The sequence below is a fragment of the Patagioenas fasciata genome, chromosome 10 (genome assembly GCF_037038585.1).
Source record: "Patagioenas fasciata isolate bPatFas1 chromosome 10, bPatFas1.hap1, whole genome shotgun sequence".
NCBI lineage: Eukaryota > Metazoa > Chordata > Aves > Columbiformes > Columbidae > Patagioenas > Patagioenas fasciata.
Genome location: NC_092529.1, coordinates 4,578,950 through 4,593,458, shown reverse-complemented (window position 1 = coordinate 4,593,458; position 14,509 = coordinate 4,578,950). Strand labels below are relative to the sequence as shown.

The 14,509-nt window shown below is 39.4% G+C and overlaps 1 protein-coding gene across 1 annotated transcript; it reads right to left on the bottom strand.

Annotated features, from left to right (window-relative positions):
- Positions 1-2,111: 2,111 nt before the first annotated feature.
- CCDC174 (coiled-coil domain containing 174) lies at positions 2,112-14,269 on the bottom strand. Its single transcript, XM_065846012.2, has 11 exons — positions 14,181-14,269; positions 12,634-12,738; positions 11,644-11,744; positions 10,656-10,714; positions 9,450-9,630; positions 8,295-8,390; positions 6,711-6,847; positions 6,231-6,325; positions 5,859-6,006; positions 4,683-4,817; positions 2,112-3,959 (listed from the first exon to the last, which is right to left on the bottom strand). The coding sequence occupies exons 1-11, from the start codon at positions 14,220-14,222 to the stop codon at positions 3,007-3,009; spliced, it is 2,052 nt and encodes a 683-aa protein (XP_065702084.1). The 5' UTR covers positions 14,223-14,269; the 3' UTR covers positions 2,112-3,006.
- Positions 14,270-14,509: the final 240 nt, after the last annotated feature.

The following is a 14,509-nucleotide window of genomic DNA, read 5'->3' as shown; positions in this document are numbered from 1 at the left end:
TGATCCCAGGCAGCCTGTTCCTTAACACCCCAAAGCCAGGCCTCCCCAAAAAGAAAAGCCTCCCAGAACTTTACCATGTGTGGGTTGTGTTCGCCCTTGGCACCATGAGAGGCGTTCTCCAGCATCTGCAGACAACGGCTTGGAGACTAGTACCAGGGCAGACATTGGACATGTTTTATCATGGAATCCTTTAAGGACCACAGTCCTCTGAATTTTTGTGGCACAGCATCCCATCAGCCCTAATGGTGCAAAGGCTTCTGTTAATACTTTTCTCAATGCCCTTTGTGCAGCAGTCAGGCACCCTTTTTGGCAGGAGCTGGATCTTCTACAAGACAGCACAGTGTGCTAATATCATTCTGGTCTAAACATGCCTGTAAGTTCTTTAAAGCTTTAGGTGAATCAGCTTTGGTGTTAATTCGGTGGGTTTGGAGAGAGGGGTAGCCCTGGATGCTATGGTGGTTTAAAATGAGGATGAAGAGGGAATGTGAGACAACACCTTCTAGATCTGGCCAGAACGTGACAGAAATACAACCTTGGCAGTGTGTCAATAAGCAGTTGTTTGCCTCGGGAGTTGCTAAATTAAATGAATGAGGTTGCCAGTCACAGTGAAGCTTTCCCGAGGTGGTCTGAGTGAAACAGATTGAATAGAAATGTGTGCTCTGCAGCATGAGAGAATATGCAAAGGCATTTCAGCCAAAAATCAAGACAAGAGAGAAAGAGACCAAATGGCAAAGTGACAGATCACTGCTGTGGGAGAGCTGTTCTCAATAGGCTTTAGTTTAATGTAGACATTGAACTGCCTTCCTGGCCAAGAATCCTCCTGTGTTTAATACAGGCTACGGAAATGGAGCTGAACAAAGGAACACTTTGATTGTATGTTTTTACATAATACTATGTTATAAATGGCATTTCATTCCTTAGTGCAGCTCCAGCTCAGTGTTAAACTAATGCAAAGACATTATAGCTCCTAAATCACATATATACATAAAATTACCCAGTCTGAAGGGCACAGAAAAAAACAAAGCCCAGGAGGCAGTATGAAATGAATGCCCATGATTAAAATAGTAGTGGAATAAATGCAAATATTGTTTATAGGGAAAACTGTTGAAGGATATGATTGCTATAATGAATTCAAGTCAAGCTCTAATGTTTTAAAGTACTTTGTCTACTCTTTTGAGTTATTTCAGGTCCAAGGAAATCATACCCTACTCTGAACAACTTCCACATACTGATTCATGTGAGGTCTTGAATATGAAACTTCTCTGGCTTCAGGCAGCCAGGCTGGAGGACTGCCTTTGAACCGCTGCTCTGCCACAGACTTGCTTTATGACCTCGCACAAGACATTTTGCATTTTAGTTTTCTTCTTTCCACAGAATGTGGACAACGCTATTAAATATTCTGAGGCTTAATTAATAAATAATTGTAACGTACAATGATTCTAGACTGAGAATGCCTAAAAAAGCATGAGCACACAACCCAGAACATCCTAAAATGCTTCGCTGCACTGCCCAGCAAGCTTTAAAACACTGAGAGTTGCTGGGGGAGTTTCTCATGCTTTTATGTTCCAGCTGATCCTTTCTCCCCCAGCTGCCTTAAACAATTAGAAAGAGAGGCACAATATAACACAGATACAACAGCAGTTTGAGCACAGAGCTCCTGGGTCGGCATGAACTAGTGATTTCTTTGCAGCCTTTAGCAGCTCTGCCAATCTCCACCTTCCAATTTCCTTTTATCCAAACTGTAATGGCAGCATTTGGACCCCCATCTTCCAACGGCATTATAGTGGTTTCTAAGTTATGACCTTCCAAAGATATAAAACACATGCCAGGGTTTTTTGTTGTTGGTTTGGTTGTTTTTTTCGATTTCCTTCAAACAGCAGAACCACTCATTCAGTCTGACCTTTGTCAGAATTAAGAAACTACAGTACTAAATTCTTTCTTGCTATGAAATTTAAACATGGATTAGTTAAAGAATTTCTGGTCAAAAGGGATTGTTTTTCCAACAGATTTCATAAAATACTTCTAAGTGCATTACCTGCTTTAAAAAGCAGTTTTTCTACGCTGGAAACCAATTCTATCATGCCTCACAAAATGAAATTGCTCATTACAACTGAAATCTTAGATGTTTATTCCAACATAAAGCTAAGCTGTTTTCAGTCCAAACTTACCATTTGCTCAAGTGCACAAAAGTTACATCATTTGAACAAAGCTTTCCCAGACTGATGGTAGGAATTTGAATGAGGTCCTTTATTTCCTGTGCTGTAACAACCAGGCTGCCCTAATTAAACAGCTTACACATGACAGCTAAGTCACTTCCATCAGCACAGTATTAGGCATATTCCAGCCAGTAATTTCAGGTGTCAAGACTTCTACTTCAGTGAAGTGTTTATTCTTAGTCTAACTATCGTTATTGATTTCTGCAATGCCTCTCTCCGCTCTCATTTGCTTCACAGAATTACGAGCCATATACTGACGTCAGGAATGCAGAAGCCGTTATGACCATGTGAGCTACTCTCCACCACTGTTCACTAGATAATATTCTGCACCTCCCAAAGGCAGGAGATTAGGTAGGTAACAAATTTCCTAAAATCTTTCTGTATTTAGGAGCAGAGGGTCTGCCATTTCAATACTGTTTGTACAGATATCACTGAACTTGTAGTAACTCCAAACCAGAAGTTAGCTGGAGAGCAACAGGCTAGAGTTCCTCCTTTGAAAGAAAGCCATTAACATACTCCAGAGTTCAGGTGTAACTGGCAAAGTGTTAAAATGAAATACATACTCAAGTAAGTAATGGGAAAAAAAAAGTCACATAATTTTACTAAAGAGGGGGAAAAAAAAGAACAGGGCAAAAGTACAGCCATGATGTCAAATAGCTTAGCTCTCCAGGAGATTTATCTACTTACAGGAATTTATTTTTCCCAGATGTGGGAAAAAAATATTCTGGCCGAGAAGATAATTCCATTTAACTATTTAAATCACAATTCTTGCTTTGTCGTTTTGCTCAGTTCAAGTCACTTGTCTGTAGTAAGACAGCATATCATCTAAACTTTGGTAAAGTGGTTCCTGATTTTGAGTGTCGCTGCTATCGGTCTGCGCTGAAGGCGCCGCATCTTGAGCGCTGCAGCCGCGGGCCTGCATCCCTGGTGGCACATCTTGAGTGCTGCAACCGCAGGACTGCGCTGACGGTGGCGCATCTTGGGTGCTGCAGCTGCAGGCCTGCATCCCTGGCGGCATGTCTTGGGCGCCACAGTTGCAGCCCTCTGTCCCTGGTGGGACATCCTGGGTGCTGCAGCTGCAGCTCTCCATCCCTGGTGGGACATCTTGGGTGCTGCAGCCACATGCCTGCATAGCTGGAGGCACATCTTGGGTGCCGTAGCCATAGCCCTGCATTGGATATGCCATATCATGAGTGCTGTAGCCATAAGCATGCATTGGTGGCATCACGCCTTGAGCACCGTAGCCGTAAGCCTGCATTGGAAATGGCATTTCATGAGTGCCATAGCCATAAGGCTGCACAGATGACAGTGCACCTCGAGCGCCATAGCCATACGCCTGCATCGACAGCGGCACACCTTGAACACCATAGCCGTAAGCCTGTGCTGATGGCATCGTATCATCATCCTCGCTGCTGTCATCCTCCTCTGATGATGGGACTTGAGTGTCACTGCCACGGGCCCCGGTTGACACCGGCTCATTTTGAACATTGCTGTTGTAAGCCTGCGCTGATGGCGGCACATTTTCAGTGCTGCTGCCGTTGACCTGCGCTGATGGTGTCTGTTGGTTTTGTGTTGGCTCTGTTTCCAGTTTTTCAGAGGAATTTTCAGGACTGCTTGAATTCCGACTTCTGTAATTATCATCTTTCTTTTGTCCCAGAAAGTAATCAGAAGGTGGCGCAAATTCTGGATCTCGTTCATCTCTGAGTTCTTCCTGTTTCTTTGACCATTGTCCAAACATCAGTTCTGTTAGAAACAGGGAAAAAGGTAGATTGAATATAGAATTCAAGGTCTAAAGATCAGTCAGAAAGGAGGGAAAACAAATTAGCAAGCAGAGAAGATGCAGCTGTAAGAAGCCACTTGAAGTTCCTTTTCCATCTAGGACGAGATTGCTAGCTAAGCTGACAGTCCACTTTCCTTACAGAGCAGAAATGAAAGCAGTGAGCACTAACGATAACCACTATCCTCTATATGACTCATCCTAGTCACTTTAAGATCCTTTAACAATGTGGTCATTGGTTATGAAAAACAATTAGTTAGGGGTGAATCAAAATACAAACCAAGCAAAGCATTAAGAGCTTAGTTATTAAAAGATGAAGATGATGAGATGATCTCTTGTGGCAAAAACCAGTAACTTCTTCCTGCCATCATGTAGCACAAACTACAGAAACACGTCAAGAAAGACAGTAAGTCTTATGAACTATGAAATTTGTCATTCTGTCAACCTCTCCAGATCATCCAGAAATGGAATAACTCATATAGAAGAAAAAATTATGGGGACATTATAGCAGCTACTGGCACTAAAGCAAACCTTGCCAATCACTGCACTGCACACTAGATAGTCATTAGTACAAAGGGAGAGAGTATTTCATTGCTTCTCAGTTGTACTGTACTTTGTCACAAAATAGAAATGAAAGTAGCATTGTGCACACACTTCCAATAAATGTTTCTGAATCTACATTTGCTTACCTTTGCCTTTATCCCACTCTCGGACATAAGGCACGCCAGGCTTTGTATCTCTTCTCTCCTGGATAACAACCTCAACCTTTCTACTTGCTGCAGTAACTTTCGGAGCTTCTGGTTCCTCAGTAACACCTTTCAGCTCTATGTTACAGAAAGAGAGAGTAGTTTTTGTTAGTAATGGGATAAAATCTATATGAACTTCATAGGAGGAATAGGAACCAAGAATTATTTGCATTTATAGAGCTCATACTAGTTATCTAATTTCATTCTAATAATGAGATACATCTGAGTTGGTAGGTGATTTTTTTTTAATTATTGCATATTAGTTCAGAAAAGATAATGGGTAACCCAGATAATAATCAGGAAACTTATCTGCCAAGAGACACTTCATTATCTTTGTAGTTGTATCAGAAAGGCTGCTGAAAATCTATTGCCTAATAAACCAAAAAGGAATGTGTTGACTGTTATACTGAAATTAGAAAATCAAGTAAAAATAAGAACATTAGCGTGTTATCTCCATTTCATTAACTGGAGAAAACAATTTGCATTCTGAACAACAGTAACAGCAGTGGCACATTACTGTTGTTTCCAAAACTCTTCACAGTTAATCGCTTGCATAGAATTCTGCCATAATGAAATAATAGCCACATTTTATAGGGGGACACAATACCAGTGACAGGCCGTGTCATACGGGAGACAGTGTAGAGATGGGATAAGAACTCAAATTCATCATCCTAAATCCTAAAGTCAGCTGGATGTCCAATTTTCAGACTGCACTGAAACTGTATGTGTCTATGTTATATGATATCAAAATTAACTTGTTATTACCTCTTATTCTACCTCATCTTAAAAACCAAAAAACCAGTAAAATTTCAGCTGCTCTAACCTCAACCTGCATAATTAATGCACATAATTCCTTCTCTCAGGTGTGAATCAAAAAAAGCCTATGATCTACATACCACATTTCTACCTGCATTATTAAGCTACTTCTGCCATGATTTTACATCTATACACAATTATATGAACTCTCACTATCTTAACAGTCATACTAATTGTATATATAGGATACACAATACCAATATATTGAATGTCCAACCCTAAATCAATTAGAGTATATGTGTCCATCAATCAAGTACAAGATGAAATAGCAAGCACTTAACTTAAAAAGGAAGCAGATCATACCTGCATTCTCCAGTTTTTCTGCCTCTTCTTCTAATCCAGCTTCCCTTAACTTCTTAATCTTCCGTGCTCGAAGTTTAGACAGCCTTGCATCTAGAGCTGCCTTCCTTTTTTCTTTCAACTGTTCACGTTTAGTTCTCTGATCAAGTGTCTTAACAGCAAAGGAAAACATGAATTAATCTTCCTTCATTATTATAATAATGTTCCTTCACTAAACAACTAAAAGCAATCCATATAAAGTACTATGTTTCAATACAGAGAAAGAGGCCGAATTATTTTCAGAGTCAGCCACAGGCATCCCCTAGTATAAGACTGATACAACCAACTGAAGATAGTGACCACTGAAACTAGGATGTTTACTCTTTAAACCCTTACCTGCTCTCTTAGCATATCCAGTGTTGCCCGTTGTTTATTCCTAAGTTCTTTGTCACGAGAAAAGGCAAAGTAACCAACACCAAGCTGTCTGGCCTCTGAAAAGAAAAAGTTACACTCAGTTTAAAATTGCAGTAACTACAAGGACCATACACCCTGCTTTCACACACTGAATTACTCCCAACAACGCACGACGCATTAGTTTCAGATGGCTAAAAAGGGCTTGTTTTAGATGATGTATGTAGATTCCTGAAGAACACAGGAGGGGGATAATGAAATTAGAAAGATACATTTGAATACAATACAATTTGAGAAAAAATAAATCTAATTTATATACTGGTAATTTGAATGGTTACTACACATGTGACTTAACATGCAGCTACACTTTGCCATGTAGGTACAAGAAGTAATTTTCCTTTGCTTCCTCTAAAACTAATCTCCTTGGTGATATCAAGAGAAGTGATATAAAGGATGGAAGCATACCATTTTCTCGAATGTCCTCATAATGTATGGGCCCTATGGGTTTTCTGAGGGCTTCTTCTTCTTCTTTTTCCCACTGCTGTCTCTGAAGTTCTCTTCTCATGTCTTCAGATAACAGAGTAGTCCCATCAGGGCCTTGCCTAATTAAAAAAAAAAAAAAAAGGAAAAACAAAGTTAGGGATTACAGAGCAGAACTTACTAGTTTTATGGTACTGAACAGCGAAAGTATGACTGGGCCTAACCCGCTATTGCAGTTTTTACATAACATAGATCATTGCAGGCACCATTTAGTGATGCAGCATTGACAACTATTGTACACGGTGAAGACAGAAATACAGAATTACCTCTGAAACAATGTACTAATAGAACACGCTGTTAAAAGACTTAAACAATGTCATATTCTTTCTCACAGGCTTTATGAAATCATTATCAAATCACAGAATGGGAGATAATCACTTTCGTTGGCATCTGTTGGGATTCTAGCAATCACATATAGAAACATTTCAGATCTAACATAAGAAAATGAAAAGTATTTGAAATAGCAAAAAACTAGCCATTAATTTACCCTAGAAGTCCATGCCAAGTATTAATACCCAATATGGGAAATATTTTTGTTTTCCCAAGAGAAGCAGCAGGATATTTTTCTTTTATCGTCTAGCGATAGCTGGTTTTGCTGACCAACTATCATCTGAATCAATGCAGAGACTGCAATTTCAAAGCACTTGTGTCCACTTTATGTTTAAAATATAGAGAATACGGTAATGAGTTGTTAATGTGAATGAATTTTCAATTCAGTAACAGTAAGGGCTCAGCTGAGGTGCCTTTTTATTATTTTCTGGAAACAATTCTGAGTGCTGCCATAATAATTTTAACAGAAGAGCTCTTAAACAGCTGTTTATCAGAAAAGCAAAACCAAACAAATGGAGATCTAACAAATTCACTTTGAGTATCATGATGAATTTGGAATGGCTAAAGGACTATTATTACTTCCCAGGTTAAGCAGAACCAGGAATCACTTCTCTGGGATTTTCTGGAAGGTTCAATAGAATACAATTTTCATACAAGGACCACAGTTTTAAAAGATGCATCAAGTATGTGAGAGACTGCTATGCCAATTTATTAGAACTTCTCTGTGCAAACTATGCTCCTTAAGTGATGTTTTAGATTTAGTCAACATCTACATCAAAAAGCATCCCATAGTAGTTTATTAGAAATTTCATTGGGGCTTTTATTTGATATCCATGGTCTCCATTTTGTTGCAATTTAAAACTAATACAACAGTCTCTCATTTCAAATTGCCAGCTGCCAAGGTGAAACAAAATAGAAGCCTCAGAATACCACAGGAATTTATAATAGAAAGATTTGATAAAATCACAGTAATGCACAATTTCTCTGTAGCTACTCTATTTTTTAAGACAAAACATTGTAACCAGCAGAAGTCTGTCTAAAGTAAATCTATAGAAAGAAGTAGCATCAAAAATTCCGGATTGAGAATGGGGTAACAAAGCAAAACCTCTCTTCCTTCTCATTAAAAATATATATTGTACATACTGCACGGAGCATACACTTCCATTAGAGAAACTACACCTTTTCCCTTGAAGTTCCTGATCCATTTTAAGCAGACTTGGCAAATCCTTCTTCATACAGCGTCTAGATCGGCCCAAGAAATCAACATAATCAACCCTGTAATGAAAGCAAAGGGAATTTGATGCAGAACTTATAATTGCAGATTCAGAGAACTCTTAACCAGAAGACAGAAGCAGTGACACTTTCCATTCATCCCCTCTCAGTCTCTCCGTGTGTGACAGTTTATTCTACCTTTCAATTAACAGAGGTTACATTCTGAACAGGGCACACAGAGTTTTATCACAGACATTTACTCAATCTCACTTCGTGCCGGCTGTTTGCCTTGGCAATCCAATGCAGTAAAAACATGCTCAAAAGTTACAATGTCATACAGTTTTCACACTAAAATGAAACTGAGCCTAGTGCTTGCTTCCCATGGTGAAAATAATGATGCAGCATTGACTTCTTGTGGATATGAACTGGTACAATATATTTCAATTATCAGTCTAAAGCTCATTTAGAATAGGCTGATAGCATTCATTCAACTGGCATAACACAGGCTGACTAAAATGCAAGCAAAATGTTCCTTTGAAGCACATATTGTGCTTCTTATTCAACTCTTTGTAGTACTGAATACTTAATTTACAGTTGTCAAAAAGCCGGTAAGAGCTATAATATTGTCCTGTAATGCTATAAAGTTCCTCAGCATTCAGCTGCCTCAATTATTCCATTCTAAAGAATGAATATTACATCTGAAAAAGCATGACTGGCAAGCTAGTTGCCAAACCTCAAACTTTTAAAGACCTGTGCTTTTAATAAGTTAGGTCTTTTACATAATTTCTAGAGATATCTACAGCTCAGTACATGCTCAATATCTTTTTTTTTTAAATAATAAAGTAAGATCAGTAGGAAAAAAGTCTACATTCTCTATAGTCAAGATCTAACTATGGCTGCTGAATAATTAGTATTAATTATGCTAGCACCCAAATATCCTCATTAGGATATGGCCTCACTGAGATGGACAATATATTAATAATAATACATATCATGGAAGTGAGACGTAAGCAATGACAGAAAAACACCATGTGAATGGTAAAATATGTCAGTGTAAATTTCTGACACTTTACACTGATGAAAGCACCACGCAGTTGAAGCCCATCGCCCAGCAGTACCAACCATTCTTCGTCTGGGTCCTCGGGCGGTGGTATTTCTATTTCAGGTTGAGTTTCCTCATCATCTGTCTCTTTTTCTAAAGTCTTTCTAGCAGCTTCGCTCTGATACAGCTCCTGTACTTCGTGCTGTTTGTCTATGATCTTCTGAGTGAAATCCACTAGATACAAATCCTCAGTTTCTTCATCTAAGGCAGAAAATCGATTCTTAGAGAACAGCCATGAAAAGAACAGAACTGAGCACAAAATCCATACAAAATAGCCACAATTGGCTTTTCAGCTGCCAGCGATGCCCTTGGCCACACTATTGGGGAATACTTAAATCTCATCCAGTACCCAACAAACTCCACAGTGATAAGCTCTATTTCTGCATAGAAGTTTGAGGGTATTTTAAAGCAATCGTCTGTGTACAATACAGAAAAGGTGGTAATCTTTGCACTAAAATATTCTCTGCTCATTAACTATTTCAGAAGTATAGGGTTTGCTATGGAACAGTTCAAATACTTTTCTGATGCTTGACATTCGGTGTGTTGGCAGTAGTTAAGCAATCACTAGTGTACTTTCTAAACCAGTAAAGTGGTGAAGTCATATGGACAAAGAAAACATATGGTAAAGAAAATAGAGATGAATTGCAAGAAGATTTAATAATTACTTCTTGCAAGAGACTGAATGCGAGAAGAAAGGGACAGATTAGAATTCTCTGACCCTATCAGCTGCATGACTGGCATTCACATATGGACCAGCCAGACTCCCCTCGTTCTCCTCTTCATAAAGGTCCAAGAATTAGAATGCAGGACAGAATATCAGCAACGCAATCCAAAGACTGCATAATGGAGAATAAATTGATTTTGTTTCTCTAAGATTCTTTATTGAAAGACCAGAATATATTCCACCCACTTAATGAATGAGTGGAACAAGCCCATAGTGCTTTACTAGAACAGGCTGTCCTTCAGAAAGTAATTTTATTTTCTCTAGTACCTATATGTTGCCTCCCTTTCAAAGAGGAATAACCTATGTAAATCACTTTGCATAATAACTCCCGCCCAAAATTTCTAATGTAAGAAAAGCAGTGAATTCATACTGTAGCTGCTGTAAATCACCTGATAGTCAAAAATACCAAATTGTAGCGTGAACTTTACAAACAAATTACATATATGTATTTATATGCATACATATATATATCAAAAAGTCATTTTAGACCAGTTTTGTTCACCTGGGAAGTCGCCTTTTGTCATTTTCTCATACAGCTTTGCTTTCTCTTCCAGCTTCTTCCTGAAAAATAAAAAACCCCAACATTGCAATCCCACCAACTCCAAACACAGTTCAAAATGACCAATTTAGCCTTAAATAAATGGAACAGGAAAGTACCAAAGGTGCTTGAAATGTTTACTAGAAGCTGACTTATGCCTGTTTTTTGTTTTGAACCTTAACTGACTTTTCTGAAGATACAGAGAATACCCAGTTTCAGAGTTGATCCTGAAAATAATTTTAGTGTAGTCACAGAATTAATCTTAAGTGTAATTTGTGAAGTAGGCAGGAAGATGATGTTACAAGTATTCCAGCTCAATCTAACTACTACAGTCTGTCAGATAAATACTGGGAACTAGGCCGTTATTTGCAAGTATGAGATACTGAAATACTGTTTCACAGGGAAAAAAAAAAAAGAAAGATATAACATGGAGTTACACTTCTTCTTAGAAAATGAAGAGAAAATCTGAAAACCTTAACTGATTTCTGGAATGGTAGAAGACAATTTTGAAGAACTAGAAACTGCTTATAGAAAAATAGAAAAAGACTTATAAATTGCATTTTCAACATGTCTTATTGTACAACTAACCCACTTAGAAGATGAGTCAAATCTTGCAGAAAAATGAGCCGTTTTCTGTCAAGTCCAAGAAACACTTTGCCATAGAATTCTAATGTATCGCTGGCTTTTAATTCTAGAGATGACTTTCAGAAAGCAGCAACCTGACATACTTCAACAACTATGATAAGGTGAGGACGGGCATTCCTCGAGTGCGAGGCTGCGGGGATGCAGTTTGTATGTCACTGGTAAAGACCACGGAATTGTTGCTGGTCTTACAGTTTGGTCTAATGAGAACTGCTGGTCCAAAACATCCATACCTTGCTTTACCTGCTTTTCTAAACATGGAAATACAAGGTCTACAAAGCAGTCCTTGCTTACAGACCCGAAGAGTTACCTTGATTTATCTAATACATCATCCTCTTCTGTCTTCTGCTCAACATCTTTCTCAGCTCGATTAGCAACTCCTGTGTTTTGTTTGTTCCAGATGCTTGGTTTCTGTGGAGCATAATTTTATAACAACAAATAAAGAAATCAATAGAAATATTGAAATGGTAATGATTAAACAATATTTCACCTGCATAATGCAAACTTTGCAAATCAATAATGAAAACCTTCGCAAATAACACCTTAAACATGTTTGACTTGAGACTATACCTATTGTGCTGTAGGATGCAGCAGGTGTGCCCTAAAATTACACAGATTGCAGAATGATATAATAATTAAGGACAGGCTGAGAAGCAAAAAAATCACTCAGAAATCAGATAACGTATGTTCTGGCAAAGATGTCAAGATCAAAAAGAAGATGAAAGAACAATCTTGCCGATTACTGAAGTAATAACAAAGCCATGAACTGTTTCTCTTAGAGTCAGTTTGCCTGTTCACAGCATAACACTGTAAATGCTGCCTGTTCTTCAAATATGGCAGCAATACTGTATTCTACTATGAGAAAGCTACAGAATGACTAAAAACTAATGCACAGTAAAGAGTAAAACATGAGAAATAATTATATATTCATTATTATACACCACAATACAGAGGAACAGATAGCAGAGCATTTATCAAGAAGAGCATCTCATCCTCCATCCTTCAGAGAAGCACACGAAATCTCAGAGAAAAACAAGAAACATCTTTTCCTATCATTACAAAAGCTGTTGCTTCCTGGGAAACAGAGATTAAGCAGCAATTTAGATGGGCAGAAAGATAAGTTTTATGCTGTGCACAAGAATCCCACCTGGAAATTAAATTTAAAGAACATTCTCATAATGAAGATTTCACATTTGAATAGCAACACAGCTCTGAATATTTATTTACTTAGGTCTGAATAGGAACTTTCTTACTTTAAGGATAAAGAATGACAAAAACATTAATGGAAAAATAGTTCTACCTTATTAGAAGTTTTGGGCTTTGCAAAGATGCCAGCATCTTTCAACAGCTTTTCTTTCTTGAATTCTTCTTGCTTTCGGAAGAGTTCTGCTTTGAGATCTACCAACTACATCAGAAGCAAAATAAGCAAATAAATAACCAAGACATGTCACACAGATATTCATCGGTTACTGTAATAAAGTAATAACTCTATTTCTAGTAGAACAGTCTGGATTTTCAGTTATATGAGCATTTCATTGCATTTTTATGTGGAACTTGGAAGCACTGATCCAACCACAAAGTTCACTCTTAAGTTTACAGCAAACAATATACAAAAAACACAGAATACAAATAATTATTAAGGATTTAAATCTATCTATTTATCTATCTTTGATCCTTTGAATCATAATGGGAATAAGAGAGACATAATTCCATATGGATTTTACCAGCCCCCTGATGGCAAGCAAATATAGAGGGACTAATGAAATAACACTACTGAATTTGAAAAGGAAACTTCTAACCATTAGATAATGATTAAAATCCTGTCTCAGAACATAACTGATAAAAGTTTGCTTTCATAAAATACATATACTTTACCATGGTTTTGCATACTGTTTATCTAGTTTCAGATTGTTTTTTAATAACTATATAAGCAGCATTGCCATCTCTGACCAACACCCATCTCATCTTTTATTAGGAAACAACAGCAGCAGCTGGGATGTTGTCTTGAAATTACGTTTAAAAAACAAGTCTGTTTGCGGATATCATGCCACTGCAAGTCCTATGGAAGACAAACTTCACCCAGGTACATTAAATCAGGAAAGTGGATGACTTTGGTATTAACATTTGTCTCAAACACTAAAGCATTTGCTTTTCAAGCCCCTGTAGCAATGATATGTAGTGTTGTAAATTAACACCTTTTAAAATTTTTTTTCTGAATGCTTTGAAGTGATCACCTAAAACTTCAAGGTTAAACGTTTCATATACAACAACCCTCAGTTTATATTAACTGTTTATTTGGAAAAATGAAGTGTTTGGCAGCAACCTCTTTCTAAGGAGCTACTGGAGTGTGCAGACGGGCAGCGCCTCACTGGCCCTTTGCCAAGACACGGGCCTCCTGTTCCTTAAAAAACTCGGGAAGTAAACTGGGATTTCACTCTCACACCCCAGTTTTACCATCACAGCAGAAATGGAGATGGACTCTGCCCTGGCACACTCAGACTGAGAGCACAGCGTCACCCTTCACATCCGTATTGGCTTGAGCGGGCACTGCAGCGGGGGAGTCACAGAACAGCCCCCGATGTGCTGATATCCCTGGAGACACCCCAGGCTGGACGGGGCTCTGTGCAACCTGGTCTGGGTGCGGATGTCCCTTCTCGTGGCAAGGGCTGGACTGGGTGAGCTGGGAAGGTCCTTCCAACCCAGACTGCCCTGTGGTTCCATGGGAGCGGCCCAGCCGCAGGCCCCGGTAACAGGGCACGGCTGGCCCACTCACACCCGAATGACAGACCCTCCCGGGGAGGGGCTTCTTTTCCTTCGTCGCGGCCGTGGCCACGTTCGCTCACTCACCGAGGAGGCGGCCACATCCAACGGCTTCTTTCTCCGGTCCATGGCGGCCTCCGCTCCCCCGGCTAACCCGCCTCCTCCCCCGCTTTGCGGCTTTACCGTAAAGCGCAGCGCTATTGCGACAGCGCGGCTGAGGGCAGACGGCCCTTCCCCGCCGCCATGTTTGGGAGGTCAGGGGCGGGCGGAGAAGGGAGCGGGTGCTGGGCGTGCGGAGCGAAGGTGCGCGGGTCCCCGGCTCCCACAGTTGTCTCGGCCTCGGTCAGCCTGGAGCTGCGAGCGAGCCTGGCGGCTCAGTGCTGGGAAGATGAGACCCGAAATGCCCCCAGGAGCTG